The following is a 22,365-nucleotide window of genomic DNA, read 5'->3' as shown; positions in this document are numbered from 1 at the left end:
AGGTGAGGAGACAGGGGTCTGCAAGGTCAAGTAACAGGACTGCTTGCTTTCCTTCCTTATCCTGCACAGAGGGCCTGTGGACTGTGGGTTGACAGGCATCTCTACTGGACTATCGGAAACTGGGCTGGCAAGGTATTTGGAGCCGGGGCTGCTGTGTAGGATTAGCAGGGACATAGAACATTGCATCATACATCTGAAACATGGGAGAAAATGAAATAGAATATGAAGATTTGAGTATTTATCTTGGTAGCACCATGGGGTGAATAACAGTGAAAGAATGCAGAGGGTGAATGTGAGGGGTGAGAGGCTCTGTCAGTTTTCAGGCTGAGGACAGTCTCTCTTGGACAGGTCCATGAAGGTGCCAATGGAGAGCTTCTTTTCTTCCTGGCTGAGGCTGTGTTTGGCTTTTCAGTGGTGTTCAGCCTCAGTGGCACTGGTCACTCTGGGCTCATCACCCATAGACAAATTACAGGGCTCATTTAGGAACATCAGGTCAGCATACTGCTTCCCTAGGCTTGCTTCCATAGAAAGTCATTGGTGGTCAGCAGGCTGCTCCACTGTGCAAGCTGACCATAAGCCATCAATACCCCTTTGAGTTCCTCAGGTTGAAGGCTGATTGCAGTTCTGTGGTACAACAGAATCCTGAGCCTAGTCAGCCTTAGGGACGTATTAGAAACAGATGGCTGTGGTGGACAGGGCTTAGGAGCTGGTGGGGTAAGATCTTAGCTGATGTGGGCAAAACTCTGTCCATAACCATGCTTTGGAGGCTGCTTGTCATGAGCAGCACACCCACCTTGAGTTTTGCTTTCTGACCATTCCTATTGGTGGCATTCTCTGGGATGCTCTGCTCTCCTTCCTCCTTTCTTCTTTTCCCTGCTGCTGTCTCCGTGTAGAGACTGCAGTGGAAGATCCTTCCAAAACTCCTATCTCTCTCCCTGGGAAAGCAGGAGTGCTTTGACGGACCAGGGCAGCGGGCAGTGCCTTGCCAGCAGGAGGGCAGAGTAGGTGTTTTATTAAACACACATTAATCCATCTGCTTGGACAGCATGTTTAGCCAGGTGGGTGGCCTGTCACACGGACAGGTGAAAACTGTGTCTCCACCAGTGCGGGCAGGCTGTGGATTAGAGGCAAGGCGTTGTGTTCTGTAACGAAGAATAGGAGCCTAATTTTAGAACAGCAGCGAGGCCAGGCTCAGATGTCTGCCTGGGCCCTGTCCCAGCTCCTCTGTGCTGCCAGAAACTTGCCCTCCCTTTCTTTGGAGTGAAGTGTATCGTACCTTTTAATGTACAGACTCCCCCGCAACGAGGCAGAGTGTTCCCTGCAGTTGCTTTGCTTTGCTAATCATCTTTTGAACCACACACAGACCAAGAGATCCCCTGGTCCCTACACAGCCAGGCCATGTTTTCCCCCTAAGACCTTTCCTCTTTTTCCTTTGCAGATGCAGCTTCTGGACAAGTTCCCTATTGAAGGAGGCCAGAAAGATCCCAAGCAAAGGATCATCCCTTTTCTACCAGGTAATGCTGTGGGGAAAGCCCTAAATAAGATGGGTGAGAGCAGTTGGGGACTTCAGTTCCCCAACCACAGTCTCTAGTACTTTTTGTGACCACTCTTACAAATGCCTTTTCCCTGGGAGCTCGTATATACAGCCTTGTGATACCAGACCTCCACCTCCTCCTAAAATAACTGGCATGGTGTTTAGGGCTCCCAGGGGATCTTGCATCAGCTGTTGAGGTTCAGGTTGGTTCCTGCCCTGCCACACAAAGGGATTCAATGGCTTCTGGGGGGCTGTGCCTGTGGGGTGAAAGCCTGGCAGCCCCCCAGTCTGAGCTTGGGCTGCCAATTCAAGGCCACTGGAGACCAGAGACACCATTGGTTTTGTTTCTTAATGCTGTGGCTCTGCAGGTATTGTTACTGTACAATAAGGAATGAATAATCAGAGTTGCCACTGTGTTATAAAGGAAACTGTAAGAAGGTTAAATGCAAACAGGGATTTCTGCAGTGTTGGCCAGAAAGATAAGTAAACATCTCTTTGGCCTGAGCCACTGTCTCTCTGACAGCTTTCAGAGAGGGCTTGGACATGATGGATATCCTCTTCTCAGGGTAATGGCACACACTTCCACACAGCTTCTTCCAGCAGTGACTGCAGGGATGGCATGGGGGAGATGAGCCAGACCACAGCATGCTCTTGGAAACGCACACTCGGGCCAGCTTGCTATTGTCTGACTGCACGGTTCTGGCTGTTGGTTTGAAGTTTAGATCGCTGTGCTGCCTGCCAGAATAAGTGGAGTATTTTCAGCCTCTGAAAAGGTTCCTTCTGTCTTTAACTATAAACAGGAGATCCCAGCTCTTCCCCAAATGTCTGTAAAGAGAAGCTGGGATGGGAAGGTTTAGTCCTCTCCAGGAGAGTGCTGCGGTCCCCAACACTGTTTGCAGGCAGAGCAGCTGCTCCAGATGTGTATTGAACACAGTTCTAGGGCTAGCAAGGAAGCAGGGACTTGGAAAGCAGCAGCACAGATACGTGACACAAGCATTGGAGCTGCAGTAGGGCAGCCTAGCAGCTTCCACGGGCCTTCTGGAAAGCAGCCCTAGGACTGGGGTTTGCTCCCTGCAATGCCCTATGCTGCATCCAGACTCTCTGCAGACAGGGAGAGGTGGTGTTGGCCTCCATTTCCAACCTGGCATGAGGAGAGTGGTCCAAGCATGAACTCTCTTTCCAGTTGTGCCACCAACAAGCTCACAGACACGTCACTTTGTGATACCTCTGTATGATGAGGATGGATAGTGCTGGTCTGCCTTTCTTGCTGGAAACCATTTTGAGATTCTTGAAAAGCACCATATAGGGTTACAGACAGCTTTAGGTGAGGTGCTGCAGGAACATCTCTGTCTGCAGGTGATGGTTGTTCCTTCTGGATTGAGCATTGATGGCCCATTTCTTTTACTTTGTCCTAGAAAAAACGTTGGCTGAATGCAAGCGACTGATGCTCAGCCTGTGTGCAGTTCTTAGTGATGGATGTCCTGATACATGGGCGGGTGATACTTGCAGAGGATGAGATACATCCCATATGCCCATTACAACACTTCCTACCCCTCCCACCCTCCAACAACATGAGGGAGATGGCACTGCTGCATATCCGTGAGGGGAAGAATTATATCTGGAAAACATTTGGATTGACTTAGTATCCCAAAGAGAGAAGCTGCCAGAAGAGAATAGACCTCAGCTGTATTTAATTTAGAATTTTTGTGATATACGTCCTACTTTTGATATCGAATCTCTGCCTCCCTCTTGGTGAACCACTGAAAAGCCCATGTTGCTTTACCGGGGAACAAGGTGACTCAGCTGAATGTCAAACAATGTCAAAGTCTGTTAAACAAACTAGCTGCCATAATTAGAATCCGCATGGCATTTCTGCAGCTGGAACCGTGCATCCCTGAAACGAATGCCTAGCTATAGGCTGAGAATTAAAAACCAGCAGGGCAGATGTTTGTACTTAAATCCTACTTTTATGAAAATGTTATGATTTTGCTTGCTTATTATGGGCCTGATTCAGCCAAGCTGGAGTGACTCTGCATGCTGGGCTCTGAGTGCCTGGGGTTTGCCTGTGCCACTTTCAGGCTAGGGCAGTTTCCCTCCATCGGGTCTGGTTTAGGAAGCTGACTGATGCCAGCCCGTGTCTCTTGCTTGTCAGCAATGCTGTGGTGCTCTCCTGAAATGAAAGCGTGCACAGTTAGCTGTGCATCTGGAGGAAGAGACTGACCTGTCCAGATCCTGTTGCTTGGCCACAGCCATGCTATGTCTCAGCTTACTCCGTACAAAGCAGGGGTAGTGGTGCATGCATGATTTATGAGGAAAACAAAAGGTGTCCCACTGGCCTGTTCTGCCCCCAAATGTACATCTCTCTTCCTCCCCCTGTATGCACATATTGTAAATCCCCTGGGTACTAGAAAGTGGCTTGGTGCAGGTTTCATCCCACTCGGGTGCAGATGGCTGCTGCTTTTCTGACCTGTTACATATTGGCTGTGATTTTTTGCTTTACGCGCAGATGATAGCCCGCTTTGCACTCACCACTGCTGGTTTCAGGTGGTTTTATGGTTGCAAACTACTGGGCAAGGTGCCTCCCTGTTGGGTCATTCAGGGCTAAGTATTTGACTGTGTTGAAAGCCTTTTTACCTGTAAAAAACAAGAGGAGTGTAACAGAGCTCAGTGCCCTGCAAGGAGAGACCATTCTGGGTTCAACAGCAGGAAAGCACAGTTTTTCTTTCCTCTAGATACCTTTATCTTATCTTTAGCAATTTCTTTTCCCCACTTCCGTCTTACAAAAGTATGGACTCTACAGCTTTCATTGCCATGAAGAGGAGCAAGGAAATAAGCAGTGTCAGATAATCCTGTAAAAGATATGCTGTGGATAACTTTGTAGTTTCGCTTACCCTTGTGAGGGTCAATCCTGTGCCTTCAATTTTTCTGTGAACTTCTTTTCCTTTACCATACCAAGAAGGCAAACCTGGTATTTTTCCTCCTCTTTCCTCATTTTATCTTTTTTCCCCATGAGTTTCCCCTTCTTCTTTCTGATTTCTGACTGTTGGAAAAGTTTGCATCAGGGAAGGTGAGGCAGAGGAAAACCATATAAGAAACCATGTTTGTGGGGTGGCCAGAGAGCATTTTTGTAGTTGGTGGTATGAAATTTTGGGTTTGAAGGATGGAGGGAGACTGTGGAAGAGTTAGAACAAAATTGGCCACAAAGCCGACTTTCTAGACTAAAGGTGGCTTGTCACTGTAAGAAGACACAGGTGAAAATGCTGTTTAACTGTTCCAGTGTGGCTTTTGGTTGAGCCCATTTGCAATGCACTGATTTCTCCATGAGCTCTCCTGCTGCACACCTGAAGAGCAACCTTTGGAGTGTGGATTTGAAGCTTTGCTCCCTCCCCGTCAAATACTTCAATATCTGCATCAACAGAGAGAAGAGGTTATAGATTTGCGTTCCCTGTTTCAGGAATGTTGGGGTAATTAATGAAGGAGCTTCCGCTGGAAGGAAAAGACTGATCTGCTGAGCTTCTGGAGGACAGGGTGGCAAACACAAATGGCAGAGACAGGGCGATGCAGCTCTGGGATTAACAGTTCTGCAGTGGTTGACCCAGGACTCAAGGGCTTGCATTGTTTTTCGTTTCTTTTGGCACTAAGTGGAAGAGCCATCTGGAGACAAAGCTGAAGTTGGAGGGGTGTCAGCTCTTCTTGCTCCTCTTGTCTTCCAAAGTGTAGCCATTGGGGAAAACACACTGCACAGCATGAAATCCTCCCATTGTGCTGGCTACTGGGCTGCAGATCCCTGCTATGGAGAGGGTCTTGGGCTTTCCGTGGCACAGGGGGCTGGGCACTGATGATGACAGCCCCCTGCACTTTCTACCCAGATTCCAGCTTGGTCCCTGCCGGGACTTCAAACAATTTTGAGCCCTGTTGAAAAAACCAGGAGGTTTTTGCATAGTTCTGGAAGGGGGAAATCCTCGCAGGGTCCGTGCTCTGCAGCTTCCCTGCTGCCTGGAGAGGGAGACATCTCGCTTGAGGAGACTGCTTTGCTCGCCTGATTTTCCTTACCCTAGGGAAGCTGACTCCTGTCCCAGGGGGACGGGGGGGTAGGTGCAGGCTGCCCTACTGGCTTGGTTAGGCAACTGCAGAAGCAACAGACCAGCTTGGCTCCAGGCCCTGCCTCCAGCACCTGCCAGAGAGGCGCCTTCTTCTCTCTTCCTTTCTTTTCCACTCGGATTTTTCAGCTCCCTTGATTAGGGCAAGGAAAGGGGAAACCATTCGTTTCAGGGTGCATGCTGCCAGTGGGGCTTGGTGGCTGTGTCCCAGGGCACTGGGAGGGATGCCAGCATGGTGGATGCGATGTCAACCAGCCGTTGCCTGGACCTGCTGAGCCCTGGTGACCTGCTTTCCGCCCAGGAAGAGAAATGCCCTGGCACCATCTCAAAGGGGTCACTGGAGCTTTCTCCTTACTGGGCCCCAAGGCAGCAAGAACATGTGGCACCTGCTGGGGCATTTTAAGGACAGGCAGCACATACAGCGTGGCAGGAAGATCCCTGCAGGTTTAGCCCTGCTTTGCTCCTGGGCTGTGGTGCATGGTTCATGCCAGCAACAGCGGGTGGGGAGCAGGGTGAGCTGCTCCGTGCCGGGCTGCCTGATGTCTGCAGGGCTCCTGATTCCCCGAGGAGCCCCAGCCTCTCCTTCTGCCCTGTTCCCCCGGCAGAGCAGGAGCCGGGAGCGTGAGCCTCAGCCCAGCCTCATCCCATGTGTGAGTCAGGGTGGCTGCGGGAAGGGAGAGGTGCAGTCGCATAGGGCGCGGGAGGCCACCCAGCACCGCCCAGATACCTGGGGCTGGCGGGGGGTGCCGGCAGGCGGGGAGCACTGACGGGAGCCTCCCCATTTTGCACAATGCAGGAGAATGGGGAATAATCTCTCCCCAGCGCCAGCCGGGACGTTCCTTGCCTCCGTTCCTGCCACTGCAGTGGGGAAGGAGATCTGCCGATGAACTGCATCCCAGGTGGATATCTCTGCTCTCTGGTTTCGGTTTGGTGTACTGGGTTTTATTCCCCCCCCCCCCCCCCTTCCCTTTCCAATGCTGTTGGGGAAAAGGAAGCTGAGGAGAAAGGCTTGAGCAGGTTTGCAACAGCAGGATTCCATCCATGGTGATGAGAGCAGCTTTTTTTTTCCTCTCTGTTGTGTATATTCCAGCTTTGCTCCTTTTGTTTTGCTCCGGCGTGGAACAGCATTTTGTTTAGAGATCTTGGGTGGTTAAACTTGCGCTGAAGCAGAGATGATGGGTTCATCTGAAGCAGCAGCACCGTGGTGACCTTCAGATCCAGTGGTTCATGTTCCACCTGTGTAAATCGAGACCAGGATCAGCAAAACTAGGTTGTGGCCATGTGTAGTTTTGTCAATGGTGCTGTGTTACAGCAGCGGTCAGGACATGTGAGGTGTTTTCAAAATTTGCTCTTCCCACCTCTTATAGGCTCTTTTCCCCTTTAGAAAGGTGATTGCTGGATGGGCATTTAAAAGGAAATGCATTCCCTCTCCTGATTTTTAGCTGGATTTGATGTGCAGAACTATGTTTAATTTCAGACTTGTTTTCCATTTTTTACTATCCTCTCCTGCAGCTTCGTGAGCCGAGGCAACAAGGTGTTAGTAAGTGATTTTAATCGTTCTTTGGAGTCATTTTCAACCTACACAGAAATGAAGCGTTGCAGCAGTTCAGAGCCAGTCAAAAAGTAGCTTAAAGCTTAAAAAAAGCCAAAAGGAAGGAACTTTTTATCTTGAGCCCAGTCATATCTTGCCTTTTAGATTAAAATATGAATTAAGTTATTTTAAATGTGTTCCTTTGATGCAGAGGGGTAGTCTTGCAGGCATAATAGAAGTGCACACACAGTCTCAGATGTCTGATTTGCTGACCCTTAGCTGTGTAACACAAATAATCATGATGCGCTGCTGTGCTATCCTGAATGTGAGACAGCAAACTTTCTCAGATGGAGAAAGAGGGGCTCTGCCCCCCCATCTTCTTCCACCCACCTGCAGTAAATCAGTGTTGCAGTTTCCTATCCCTGCTCCAAGGAGATGCCAGGGGTTAGGGAGGTGACCCATGGCACTATGGCGTGGGATGCTGGGGGCTTGACCCCAGCTTTAGAGGGCTACTCCATAATGCAATATAATTTCCCTTTAATATAAATATTTTTAGTTTTCCTGCCTGTTCTTTGGAAAGGGAGAGTGCCTCCAGGTTGAAAATGAACTTAGATTTGAGCCAGGGTAGTGTGTTAGCAAGACGGCTAACAGGTCCTTGGCTTGTTTCCACTCCAGCTTATTTAAGACTTGGGTGATGCTGAGCTTCTGGCGAGCTGCTCTTCAGCAGCTCCTATTGTTTGAGAAAGCATTTTCTATTGTTTCTTTCTATTTTCTGCCTTGCTAGGAGAGCTATTGTGGAAAATTCATCTCCTGTCTCTCACAAGAGGAGAATGGATTTCCTGTCGGCTCCAGGCTTGAAGGGAAAGCAGGGGCTGCCGGGAGGAAGCGGCTGTTCCTCGCTGGGCAGCGGGGGGATTGATGATTTTGAGTGGGGCAGGCCTATTTTTTTCTTCAGGCTCCATGGAGATATTTTTAGGGTTTAAGTCTTTTCTGTTTGAAAGACGAAGTCATCCACTGTGAGGTCAGAGGATGCCCTTAGGCTGCTTCCTATTGAAGAAGCTGCGGAAAAGGCAGGCACCAGCAGCTGCCAGCTTGCAGAGCTGCCCACAGAGGAAGGGGTTGTAATGAGTCCCGTGTAATGGAGTGCAGGGGGGCTTTTGGCTTTGCATGCTGAGCCTGTATCGCAGGCGTCATCAGGTCTTCTGGACGTCTTTGGTCGTTAATTGGGCATGAGTCAAAGGCCTGATTTCATTACATAAGGAAGAAAAAGGGGGAAAAAACCTCCGAATGCTGACATCTGCCCAAGTACCTGGTCCTCTTCCCTATCTTTCAGTCTCTTCTGAGTCTTTTCTCAGTGTAAGATCCAAAATCCACTGTCTGGCAGCTGAAACAAGAGGCTGGAATAAGAAAAACCTATAGAACAGTGTTCTGGGACTTATACCTGTTCTTCTCACAGAGGTCAAGAGCTGCTATTTTGCTCAAGCAGAAACCACCTCTGGGCAGAAATCAGCATATCATGCGGAATCATGCAGAACATGATGTGCCTCTCATTAGACCATTTGATGAGAGTTTTGTAATGATCAAGCCACAGTTTCAAGGGAAGACAAAGACTGGAAAGAGTGTTTGGTCTGAGTTTGCTTGAAGCCAGAGCTAATGGGGGTTATTTATTTTTGTTTCAGCACTGGATACTAGACCGGGGAGGCCGGGGCAGGTTTTCGGGGCAGTTTGGCTGCTCGGGCTCCTTGGGGAAATATGCAGACGTTTTTACTCAGAAATTAGTTGGATTTTGATTCTTGTTTTTAAAGGCAATAAATAAACACGATTATAGACTTGAAAAGCGGAGCTGCGCTGGGCCCGTCGTTTCCTCAGGCAGCTGCTCCAGATGAGTGTGCCCTCTACTACTATAATTACTTCTTAAAAATAACCCTGCAAGTCTGTAATCTCAAGTGGGTGGTATGCAGCAAGTCTGAGAGCATTCTGCATTCAACCCACAGGCTGGAGAGAGGGTGGCTTTATATAAGGGTTTGCTTGTCTTCATTTCTGGGTTGAAATCCGACTTTTTCCCACAATCCGTCAACAAATGGCCCATATAATGAAAGCGCTTTTTAACACGGGAGTCAAGCTTGCCAGGGACTCGGATGGCTTTGCAGCCCCACAGGCTCTAGATATTCCCTCTGGATGTTACTTCTCTGCCCAATTTGGTCTCTGTTGTATTCAGATTTAAGCTGCCTGAGCAATAGAGGAGAGCAGAGCTCAGCTGAGATTCACAGCTAGGTAATAGTCTAGACCTCTGCTTGAGTCTGTTTTCAGCACACTTTGCCTTTTGGCTGGGCCAGCTGATTTATTTATATACTCACATGCTTAAAATAGGTTGGGATTATTTTTTTCCTGTGGATTGGAAACAATGAAGCTGGGAATTTGCTGCTCAATCACAAGTGATTTCTCCAATTTTGTTTTATTTATCTATTAAGCTTTTGGTGGGCTGATGTTCTGAAGTATAGTATGTTTGCAGACCTCCCTGCTCCACAATGAAGCTATTTTCAGGCTCTCGTGAACACCTTTGTCCTTACTCATAAGAGAATCTTTATACTTGGGAGCAGAGTGAGAGAATACTGTGGGTAGGGTTTTGCCAGACTGAATCTATTTCCACTGTAATGGAATATCCCATGGCAGTGTCCGCCCCCCTGTGTTTTGGGGTTGTTTTTTTTTTAGAGTTTTTGTCCTGTTTAATGAGAAAGCTGAGGTGGAGAGAGGGAAATAACATGGGAATTAGAAAGAGGAAACCAAGGGTAGGTAGATGAGGAAAAGAAAGTAGGTCCTAGAAGTGGGAAATTCAATCCTCTTGAGCTTCTCCTATTCAGAGAGGTGCTAATACAAGCACCAGGCTTGTACTCAGGATGGAAGTAATTAGTGTTTGTTCTCAAATTTCCTTGGGTCTGAAGTTAAGCACTTTCACCATGTCATTTTCTATCAGGGTTTTGCCACCTCTAAGTAAGGAGCAGAAAATTACATTCCTTCTGCTTTCACATCCTAAGCATCGTCAAGTTCAGACTTGCAGGTTCCTTCTTGTATTCAGGGCTCGGAACAGCAGAGGGATGACACAGACTAAGCAAAACATTTACAATCTGGTTTAGTCCTTGATGGAGTTTTATTTGAGGTGTTGAGGCTGGTGGACAGACTTCAGCTTTTCACTGAGTGCACTATTAGATGTGATTCCCATCAAACTTCTAAATCTTCTTCCAACTCTTCCCACTGAACACAGGACAGCTTGGGTACCCTCTCAGGCAAGCAGTAAAGCCATCAGACAGGAGTACAGGGTAAAGGCATTTGTGCCTATTCCCACTAGGCAGTGTCGTCACTGTTGGTCTATTTAAATCACTAGATGCGGAGACCAGGAGGGAAATCATTCCTGTCTCAATTCCGTCTCCTCCAAAACAGGGCAATGCAGAATTGTGTGTTTAGCAGATTTCCTTTTGGGAAGAGAAGTCTCCTATAGATAATAATCCTTTTAGCAGCATCTCCAGTGAACACGGCTTTGTCCAAAGAACAAAGAAGTCGTCGCAAGCTTGAAATCTGCCTGGATATCCTGAGTGCACTCGTGGCTGCGTGCAGGCAGGAAGCTGTGCTTGGATGTTTGCTCTGAAGTGGCATAAACAGAGTGTTGGGTCTCCCGGGATCCTCCTCTGACCGTGGACCGTGGAATAGGGGTTCCTCTAAGCTGCAGCAATGAGGACTACCATTATCGTGCAGCTCTGTGCCCACATCCCCTGACTGTCCCATCTTCCCTCTGGCCAAATCCATCCTCTGAAGATCCTGGGTGGATGGAGGTGCTGGCAGCAGAGATGAGCAGTGCAGCCACGGTAGACCCAGCACACACGGGCGTTAAACTGCCAGCCAGCAGGGAACTCATTTCCTGCACAATTATGAAAACAGCTGATCTGTGACATTTTAAGAAGGGGGAGAAAACACAGGGCAGGGGAAGGAAGGCCCCGGCTACATAAATATTTACTTTTGCACTATGTCTCAGCTACCCCCTTCTCCCGCGGGCTGGGAGAAGAAGGTTGCTTGCTGCTGGCTCTGGTAAGTGGTGACAGGGAATGGAAGAGCCACCAGTGGGTTGCCTGCAGCTGGAAGAAACACACTCTCCACAAGCATAAGCTGCTCTGCTGGAGTGTGATACTGCCCTGCTTGTCCCTCTGCTCCCTGCTGCATCCCACAGCCAGGGATGTGCTGCTGGACCAAGCCAAGCTAATGAGGTACCCTTGCTAGTGAGGTATATCCCTGCTCCTTCCCAGAGGGCAGGCTTGGGAAGAGGGGTGAGGAAATGACGGCGCAAAGCTTTCAGGGGACAGATGAGGTGTCAGGATCTGGGGACTGCAGCATTTCATGTGGTGGCACCACCGCATTGCATGCCCGCTACCAGCCAGAGCTGGAGCAGATGTGAGCCAGGTTGTGTGCAGGCACTTGCCAGACCTGATTGAAAAAGGGCCTCGGATGCAGGTCAAAACAAGTCCCTCAGAGACAATGAAAAGATTTTCTTTCGATCATGGCATTGTTCACCCTGATATAATCACAGTTTTCAATTTCTTTCCCTCACCATAGACAAAAACGTTATTTTTCCCAGCCCTGTAAAAGACAGGGTGAGTTGACGTGCTCTGGTCTATAAATGCTGCTCAGTTGTCCTTTCATTAGCCCTCCTCAGCTGGGGTGGCTGGTGCAGTGCCATGTAGATGCTGTGTACATATGACACGGTACCTGACTGCTGGGGCAGCTCTAAAGTCCCTCCATGTGTACTCAGCGGGTGGCTGAGGGAAGGCTGTGGTGTGCTTTGCCTGAGGTCCAATTAGGCTGTGCTTGTAGCCAGGTTTGCACCATCCAAGCCGTGTTTCTGCAGTACAGAGATCCATCATGTGTCAATGTGGGGTAGCTTGTATGTAAGGAGATGCAGTGGGTCCCAGTAATAGTGACACTGATCCACTGGTGGGTCTCAGTGTATTCTGATCTCCCGGTGGTGTCTATGAAACCAGAAGAGTTGGAATAAGTGGGACTCAGAGATTTGTTGCATGCGAATGGTTGATATGGTGACAGAGGTACCTCCAGAGTGTTCCCCTCTACCCTTTTCATCAAGGAAATACTGGCTAAGCTCACTCCCTACAACATGCACCATCACTGTGTGAATAAACACAAGGGATTTGTGTTGTGGGTTAATTCTGCTGCTGGAAATCAAACCCCATCTGTGGTCAGATGGCATCTTTTTTTTCTTGGAAAGGGACCAAGGTTAAGAAGACAAGGAAGGCAGGTTAGTTAAAATATGTCAAAGGCTCTTGGGTGTAAGTAAAGTCTATAAATAAAAGCCTTTTAACTTGGAAAAGAACTTTAGAGTTATATGATCAGGTTCAATTTAGTCCAAATATTGCTTTATGCCATTAAGCTGTTATCAAGTTTTGGTTCAATTTCAATAGTTTTATGGCTTCGGTGCAGTGGGAACAGTTGCAGCCTTTATGCAAGTAAAGCATTTCCCCTGAAACATTTGCAGTGGAGACTGCTGTATTGTACAGGAATCTGGGAGTGAAACTGCCTGGAAACAAATAGCTGGGAAGGTGACCTTCTCTAGCTCTTTTCTTTCTTCATTCCGGAGTAGCTACACAGTCTAAGGACTTATATTGTGAACAATAAGGGGATTTAAATGAGGTTTACTTTTGCATCCTTGTTAATGAATCCTCAAACGTAGTAATAGAAGCTGAATATTTTTACTTATTTCCTCTTAAGCTGCAAGCATGTCTGATTCAGCAGTGTCTTGAGATGATTTGTCAGGATGAGAAAATAAGTCACATCCCTCTTCCTCTTGGGATTAATAGGGAACTACAATAATCCTTTACCCATAATATTATTTCAGTTGAGTATGCATAATTGCCTGGAAATGGTTATACTCGGTGCAATACTTTGTAATGATGGTGTTTCATGCTTTGAAGTTAGGTTAATTCATGTCATAGCGTCAGATCTGCACAAATAATAAAACAGTTCCATGCACACATAGAGTTTTTCTTAACTAGCCCTCATTTTCTGACCCAGGTTTTACTGTGTGTGATTAGGAGGGAGTGGGTTTTAATGCTCTTTCTGCAGCACCAGCAGAGCCAGAAAAGTCTCATCTCACATTTGGTGTATTTACACATCAGTGTGGCTGTGGGTTGAGGAAGATCCTGGTGTTTCTAAGGAGTCTTGCTGTGTGCATGCCTGTGCTCAAAGCTCTGCTGCAGAGCATGAGTAATTCCACCAGAATCGCTGTAGCTGACCCTCTGTGAGCCAAGGTTTTCCACACGCATCTGGACCTTTATTCCTGGCTTACATTAGAGAAAGCGAGAGAAATCAGGCCCCCGTAATTACTTACAAGCTGTGAGCCGAGCACGTATGTAAATATTTTCAGGGTCACAACTTAGCTCTTTACTTTTAATATACTTTGTTATCAGTAATTGGTTTTGAAGAGATTGAAAATCCCACCCAAAAGTTTCTGTACTGCTCAGCCTTGACCTCTGCTCCCAGTGGTATCATTGGATTTACTGTTGACTTCAGCAGGAGCAGTCTCAGCGGGTCTGAGGGCTTTTGAAAACTCTTTTGCTGTGTTTTTCTGTATAAAGCCCATCACTGTAGCTCCCAGATTATATGACACTAGGGTTTAAAATGACTCAAGAATGAAGTCAAACTGATAAGAAGGCTGAGATGTAATAAAGCAAAGCAAAGTAAATTTGCTTTCTTTCTAAGACAAAGTGACTTTCACAAGGTTTTCATTTTCTCTCGCCCAAGTGGAAAAACAACTGAGTTTGGTTCATTCTGTATGTGCATTCTGGGCATGTGTCAGTGCTGCTCCTGTGGGGTACCAGAGATGACATCCTGCACCCAACTGTGTGTGCGCTTACCCTGGCCATGTGGGAGCAGGTGAGAGGGGCTGGAGCCCACTTAGGGAGTTCAGATTCAGTTTCTCTCTGTCCCCCAACCATAGTGTGCCATCTTGGTTATCACCAGTTAAGCCCATGTTTAGCAATTAGTTGTGCCCAAGACTTGTCCCTAGTTTCCCCACTGCCAGAGATGCTTTACAAGTAGGAAACAGAAGATCTGGGGACTCCGATGGGATATAAATGGTCCAGATCTACACCCAGACTTTCTGCACTTCTTTTATTGGGGAAAAAGCAAGACGAACTAGAACTGCCATATCTCCCTGTGACATTAAAAGAATAAATCGATAAACATTGTCTATCACTCAAATATTGCAGCATTGAAGTCCTTCTGTAATTACCTATACCTGATTGATGCCTTTATTGCTGTGCTTAAAGCCTCCATGCTCACATCTGTTTGCAGATGTCCTCTGGAGCAGGGTGGTCTCTTGCTGTAACGCTGATGATAAATACTTTGCTCTTATGGATTAGATTATTCCTCACAAGTTGTTCTCTGTTTCACTGGAGGTCAGCTATACTCATCATCTGTTAGGAGTTTTTCCCCTGGGCCGCACTTTGGGTTTGGTAATTAACGCAGATCCTTTGTGCCATGGTGTCAGCAGATAGGAGTGGTCCTCCAGGCAGCCGTGAAGACAAAAACGCGCAGGGAAGGGTGTTGTATCTCTCTGTGGCTTTCTGCTCCTCCTCTCCCATTGTCAGCTCCCTGTGCACGATGCTCGCTCCACGAGGGGGTTTTCTCCTCTCCATACCGTGCATCCCCTGATTCACCTCATCTTGAAAAGAGAGTCCAGATGTTATAATCCTCTGGTAAGCCCTAAAACTGGAAGGATTTTTGTGTTTGTTTCCCTTTTTCTGTTTTATTTTCATAAGCCTATAGATTGACTATTTCTCTTAAAGGTTTCTAGGCTGGGAGACTGCTATTCATCCACTTTTAATTAAAGCAATATACGGAATTAGGCCTTTCACAGGGGTGGTGCTAGTGATGGCTGTGAGTGTTTTTGTTAGTTTTCCTCCCTTCTGAGCAAATGCTTGGAAGTGTGAGTTGCAGCTTAAGCTTTTTAATATCAGGGGAGTAAAATTACTACATTATGGTGAAGTGATTTCTTTGCAAAGGATAAACTGTTTCTTGGCTGCTGCTGTGTGCAATAGCATAACTAAGAGAGGATGTCATCCTCAGAGGACAGGAGGGTGGTGGGTGCAAGGAGGGAATGTGAATTTGGGCATCAAAGGGCTGAGGCGGTTGGTGGGGCAGCATGGGATGATCTCTGGCTTTTGCAGTACAGAGTGAAGGAGGGGAGGTGGAGGGAGCCCGGTCCCTCCTCCTGGTGGTGCCCAGCTGTTTCTCACAAGAGTGTGGTTTGGATCAGGCTGGCCAAGGCATGGTTTCTCTTGATGTTGGTACCATGCTGAAAGAGCATTGGGTTGAGTGCAGTCAGGGAGAGCGAAGTACTGCTCTGCCCAGGCGATTTACGGTCTCTCCCATTTTGTCCTACTTCAAAGCAATGCTCTGGGACTCATAAAACACAGCTTCATGCAAACAAGAAGCTGGTGCAGACAGGGTGTAGAAACCTCCCATTTGCATATGGGGATCACAGACTGGGCTTTTTCTGGATCTTGGGGAATGCAGTGAAAGCCTCCTTCCCAAGAATGTGAAGGATCTCAAGAGCAGGTCTCAGGCTGACCCAGGGAAGCAGCTGGCTTTTCCGCCTGGAGTGTTCAAATTATTTCAGGATAGTTTTACAGCGTGAAAGGCTCCAGCAGGAAATTTTCAGAAGAGCTGGAGTGTCGTCTGACCCCGGCTCCTGTTTTCTGAAGTGCTGGTGTGTTCCTGGTGTGTGTTTGTTGTGTGTTTGGAAATTTGACTTCTGTTTCAAATTGGTTAGCTATTTCAACACAATGGAAGGAAAGCTATTGGCCTCAGTGTCAAGAGCACCAGTATGCTTGCAGGAAAACCTGTATTTACCCGTAGGTCCTTGGGGAGAGGGGATAATCCTCTTCAGTCTCATTACCCGCTGTCTCTTCCTTCTGTCCTTCTTGCACGTAGCTTATTTCCGGCGCAAGGACACAGCTTCTCCTGGCTTCCTCAGCCCCAGGAGCCATATACAGGTATTTGTAGTGCTGCAGAGTAGCCAACATGGGTGTTCATGCCCCATTCTGAAGTCCTTTAAGTCCATCTCAATGACAGCCCATTATGAAGGGACTGTCCCCTCCACACTCTTCTTCACTCATCTATAGCCTGAACCAGTTTGTTGTCCCCCAGAGGCTCACTGGTGCTCTATATGCTTTCAGTCCTGCGGCGTAGCCAGTCTGGGTTCTCACTGGCAGCAACGAGACATCGTCTCTGATCTCACTCGGTTTGGTTCTGATCTGTGCTAGTCCCAGGGCCAGACTGTACTTTCATAAATGGCTTCACTTGGAAATGTCTGCTTCCCTTTCTGCAGTGTTTCTCTATTGCAATGACTAGAAAGGGCCAAGAAAGAATTTTTCTTGTCACTGTTTGTGATGCCTGGGGTTCCTCGGGGGCTCTGGGTTTATTCTGTGGTTTGTTGCTAATGCAGGTTTCCTGGGGGTTATGAGATGATCTAAAGCAACCTGACTTGTTGAGCTGACTCAGAAGTGGCCCTCCTGAATCACTCCCAGGCAGCTGAGCTGTCTGGAGAGTTGACTGCAGGGGATTGATCTGCTTGTCATTAAAACCAAACTGATCTGCATGCCTTCAGAAACATCAGAAAAAAGGTTAGATCCTTTGTTTTGTGAGTGTTTCCCAAAAGGTTATTTCCCTTTTGTTCTCTTTTGCCCTTCCCTTGTGTCCTCTTTGTCAAGTGCTACTTATTTAATTAAACTATCTGAAATGCATCTGGCTTGTCCTCTTGGCACATGAACATAAATTAATAAAGTGTGAGTTAAAAGAAATAATGTGGAAAAGCATCATCCAAAGAAAAATTAGGCCCAACAAACAAACAAACAACCCTCCTCCCAACCCCACCATCTGATGAACCACAAAAGAAACACCATCTAGTACTTGTCCTGGGTAAATAACATCAAAGAGAAGGTACTTGAAGGAAGATTTGTGTATTGACTCAAAGTGATTTCAATTATCTGCTTGAGATTCAGATGGCTCTTCTTTCAGAGAAGGAAAAAAAGAAGAAGATTGGAAAGTGCATACTTAGGAAATGATGAGGATGTGTGTGTAAGCTAAGGCTTGGCACAGCACCAGTGAATGAAAAAGGCCTTTTAATTCCCCTACACTCTGGATAAGGTCTTTAACAAGTTGTCAGGCTCATTGCTCATGGTCCTTTGCCCCCTGTTGGTCTTCTTCCCACTGTGTCCTTTCCTTATCATGTCAGGTTCACCATAGAGAGCAAAGTCATTGCAACTGGTCATTACTTGAGTGTGTGCTAAGGTAGATTTACTGAAATCATGGGCTTTGGCTAGGTGAAAGGGGGAAACACGGTCGTAAATGGTCGTAAATCAGATCTGAACTTTTATCTGTGTCCTAAATACAATGAATGTGCATCCTCCTTGTTCTGTAGTGCACTGGAGAGGTGATTTTGGATTTGGACTGCTGGAGGAGATGAGGAATCTCCATCTTTGGAGGTCACTAACAACAGGTTAAACAGACTTCTTCAATAGTGCCATAGGTAGAATTGTGCCATGAATCAGGGTAATGGATTTGCTGGTCTGTTGAGCTTCCTTTCAGTGCTGTTTTTATGTGATTTGGTTATTTGGAGCCATACTATGAAAAGATTCTGATAAAGATTAATTGGACATGAAGGGTCAGTAGTTTGTGGTTGTAAAATCTCGACCTCAAAAAGAAGAATCTTGGTCTACCCAGTAGTAGAAACTTCTCAAGAGCTGATGTTTTCCTAAACTACTCCAGGTGTTTAATCCAAACCCCATGATTTCTGGACAACACCCCTCTGATTTGTAAATGGCACAAACATAATTCTTGACAGCACAACACCAGTCCCTCAGTTGAATGTGCTCTTTGAAGTGTACACGTATGAATATTGCATTCAGAAGGTCTCATGTCACAGAGCAATCATTGTAGCAGTTGCAAGAAATACCTTTTATTTCCTCCTCTGTCTGTAAGGGAAAGCCCAGTCTTTCAAATGCATTTGCAGCAACATAGTTTTATGTAACACAGTAGATAATACTTGTGCATCTTGCAAGAGGAGTGCAGTGGAGCTGTTGGATGCCTGAGGAATTTCTCTGCTCGGTTCCACTGGTCCTGCTACTTTTCTCTCTTCATCCTTTCATACACAGGACTTTCCCAGTGGCTGAATCTTACCCAGCATTGCTGTGGCAAGTGCAGCATTACCAAGCTGCTGCACAGTCAGCCTTTAATGCTGTGTATTTCAGTCCAACAGTTTTGAGGTATGACCTGGATTTTGTTTTGCACAGGTGCCCTGTGTTAATTCAGGCACCTTTCTGCTGTGTATTAACCTGTTCAAAAGCCACAGTGGAACAGAGCATTTTGATTGTGAGCAAATTAATCTCAGGGACCGTCTTGTGTTTGAACAGTGTCTGGTACGGTGAGTTTCTGCTCTGGTAATAGAAGTATTTTGGAAAACATCATCACTCCTCTCCAGCCATCTCCCCATGCCCTCACACTGCTGGTTGGGAAGTGGCATTTGCACTGTGCTGTGAGAAGGGACCCACTCTTTCTTACCCTGCCCAGGGAAAAAGTGAGGGCTCGTTCTGCTCAAATCAGCACAGAAAAATATTGTGTGGGGTGAGGCTGAATTCCATCCAAACATAAATAGAGTAGCATGCCCCAGAATATCTTTTCAGTCTAAATCTTGCTCAGCAGTTGAATGTCCCAAGTACCAATAAAGTCACTGACTAATGAACATTACTCAGTTCCTTTGGGTGCTTGGCTAGGGGCACTCATAGTTTCCAGTCATACGATTACTCCTTTTTACTTTAAGCCATCCTGTTTTCCTTTAGTCTTTCAGCCTTAAAGAAACATTGAGCAACTCTGTGTTCTGCTTCTTAATGGCAAAGTCAAGGGATCTCGGAGACGCAGATCTTGCTGGCCTCCTTTCCTGCTACCTGGAAACACCTTCTTTATCTTTGGTGCCAGCTGAAGTGTTAGTGTTCTGGTTTATTTTCCCTCGCCCTTTATGAGTGTCTCTTTCTTGCTCCTTTTCCACTGAAACTGGGAACAGAATTGGGATTTTCTGAGAACTGTGTTTCTGAGATACGCAGTGGGGATGAATCAGCACCAGGACATTTGCTCCGCACACTGGATATTTGATGAAGAGAGAAGAAGGGATTAAAGTCCAAACCTGAACTGACATTTGGCAAATTATCTCAGTAGATCCTTAGGGAAGGTTAGCCCCCATTTCTGGACAGTTCATTCTTGAGTGCCTGTGGAAAAACAGCCAGCTTCCAGATGACTCATTAGCCTGGCACATGGGGAGCCTTCTATTCTTTGTGGTCTCTTACCTGGAGAAATAAATGTCTGCACTGTGCATGTGAATGAGACCTCTGAGTCCTTGAGCAGTCATTGATACCTTGTCATGTGTCATTCACTACTGCAGCATGGCCCCAGTGCTTAGTGGCCTTCAGCATCCTGCCACATCTCCAGGACTCACGCCTGGTGGTGTGTCTTTGGATGAGCAATGACTCTGCTGAGAAATCTTGCACCCCTGTACCAAGTGAAGCTGCCGGTGATGTGATTTCAAGTGCACAAACATTGCCTTAGCTAAATTCACTCCTGTTGTACCCCCAAGATACAGGTACACATCAGGGGTAGGTGGTTCTGCAACCCAGGAACTTGGTTCACACCTTCACATCAGTATGTGGGTCTTGGAAATGGCTGTTGAGCAAAGCCATGTCAGCTGTTTAACCTGGCCCAGCTCTGGGTGATCTGTGTAGGTCCTCTGGTGGGGAGGGATGCATAGCCTGCTTCCTAAATCTGACCTGAGTATTTCTTTTTCATAGAAGCAACACCAAAGTACACTCAGACTATACAGAAGCTGCAGTTGAAATTTACTGGGTGGCGGAGCCTGCAATAATCTACAGTATCTGACATATGCCACAATCCAATTTTGTGGCTATGCTACACTGACATTTTTGACTTGTTCCATTGTGGGCATTGCATAAAAGTATCGCCCATCAGTGAAATATCTCCATCTTTGGAGTCTAACACAGTGAATTTTGGCCGGCAACACTATACCTCAGATTATGAGTAGGGATAAAGAAGAATCCCACATCCAATTGACCATGACAAATCCAATTCAAACTGCAAAGGGATATTTTTCCTCCCATTAGGCAGAATGTGATTAATGTTCAGGACAGACATGCTTGTAAATTATGGCATGAGAGATCCTATTACTACAAGCTCCATCAAAACCTACTGTGCCTCCCGAAATAGCAATAAGAAGATAATTGTATTAACAGCCTTTCTTGGTATTTTATGTATGACTGACATAGGCTGTAAGCTTATTTTCAACCAGATTGGAGCCTTCATTTAAGGATGGATGCTTTGGCATTTGTGGACATTAACAGTAATCCTTCGTTTCTGACAAAAGTGTTAGAGGAGTGTTTCTAAAATAGGGGATTGAAAGCCAGTAGGTGCAAATGAGCCCAAATGTTGCATCCTCTGGGGATGAGGACTTGAAAACTTAGTATCCAAAAAGAAACATGGTTCTACCAGCAAGGATTCTCGAAGGATCTGTTCTGAAATCTGTGCTGTTCAACCCAGGATCTGCCAAGGAGGGTGTTAGTGATATAATTAACTTAGCTGATTACAAAATTGACTTAGGATACTCAAATTTGGAGCTGACTGCAAAAAGGTGGAGGAGGATCTCATGATATTGATGGTAAAAAGGCAGTTTGGTGTTGGAAAGCACGAAGCATTGCTGGGAGGTAGGGGGAAGGACCATTGCAATCTAGAAAGGAGATTTCAGTATGGATTCTAAAGATGTTTCTGTTCAACAGTGAGCAGCAGTCAGAAAGCCAAAAGTGGTGTTAGAAAGAATTAGGCAAAGAACGGGGAACAAAAGCCAAAGCTTCAGCTGTGAAAATCTGCCATTTCCCCATGTAGCAAATACAGCGTGCAGGTCTGGTTGTGGCCTCTCAGAAAGGGTATGTAATAAACTGAGGTGCTGAGGAGGATGACAGAGAGGATTACAGAGGTGAATTATCTTCTGTATAAAGGGAATAAATAGACTAAAAGCCTTCTGTCTGGAACAAAGGGGATGATTGGGATGGTGGGATAAGAGGAGAAGTTTGTGAAACCTCAATGAATTTGAGTGAGGAGGACATGATTATTTTATTTCTCAGAATGCAAAATACAAGTGCAGGCTATAAAATTTGGGAGGTGAGCTTAAAGTGAACAAAAGGAAGTATGTTATCACATGTTGTGTGATTGAATTATGACGTTAATTTGCAGAGAACTCTATAGGATCCACAGTGGGTTTGAAAACGCAGTTTCTAGAGGAGTTCCTGTAGGATGGAGCCAGCGCTGTTTGCTAAAAGCTATATTCTAGTTCTGGAAAAGTCTAACCACGGATGTGCAGGAATGGGGAGTGTGTATCAGGGAAGGGATCCATTACACACGTCCTGTTCTTGAATTTCTTGCCTACCTTTTACTCGCCACTCTTCCAGACAAAGGAGCTGGACTACAGGAATCTTTGACCTAACCAAAGGTGACACATTCCTGCAACAAAGTGGACGAAATCTCCTGTCCCTTTTTAGTATGATAACTACCAGTGAAGTTGCTTTCTTGAATTGAAGCAGCTAAACCCATAGATGGTGATCTTCCATCTAGAAGTGGTGGAGATGGCGTCTGTCCATTCTTGACCTTCTACTTGGAGACCACAAGTCTGGACCACCTCAGAGGGGTTATCTGAGGTACCCAATAGTGGGACTTTGTACCTCCGGCCAGCCCTTCGTAGCACTGCACTCCGGGACACAAAGGCAAACAGCTTCTGGGGAGCTGCCATTCCTGTGTGGTGGCACAGGGAGAGAAAGACCAGTTTGTTTGGTGGGGTGGATTTTGTTAGCAGCCAGTCCCGTTTGGCGGCTCAGTGTCTCCGTGGCTTCAAATGCAATTAATCAGGGCCCGAAAGGGCAATTATCAGCTCACATTCCTAATTCAGATTTCTGTGCCTATTCATGTTACTGTTTTTTCTTTAATTTAGCAATAACGTTGGGGTTATTTTCATGTTTTTATGTTGCTGGCCCAGCCATCCTTATTAAAAATAAAAAATAACAAAACATTAGTTTCCAGTCCACATT

The 22,365-nt window shown here is 46.5% G+C and overlaps 1 protein-coding gene across 3 annotated transcripts in view; it reads left to right on the top strand.

Moving 5' to 3' along the window:
* SH3PXD2A (SH3 and PX domains 2A) overlaps window positions 1–22,365 on the top strand; it is a 252,489-nt gene that overhangs the window by 74,146 nt on the left and 155,978 nt on the right. For all 3 annotated transcript variants that reach the window (XM_057421098.1, XM_057421099.1, XM_057421097.1), the window contains exon 3: window positions 1,439–1,514. In XM_057421098.1, coding sequence (XP_057277081.1) covers window positions 1,439–1,514 — 76 coding nt within the window. The remainder of the gene's footprint in view (window positions 1–1,438; window positions 1,515–22,365) is intronic.

Source organism: Pezoporus wallicus, unplaced genomic scaffold (assembly GCF_028554395.1).
Source record: "Pezoporus wallicus isolate ANWC-B61680 ecotype Strahan unplaced genomic scaffold, APGP_CSIRO_Pwel_v1 contig_3365, whole genome shotgun sequence".
NCBI classification, from domain to species: domain Eukaryota; kingdom Metazoa; phylum Chordata; class Aves; order Psittaciformes; family Psittacidae; genus Pezoporus; species Pezoporus wallicus.
The sequence above is the reverse complement of the archived record's forward strand: the minus strand, read 5'-3'. Positions and strand labels throughout refer to the sequence as shown.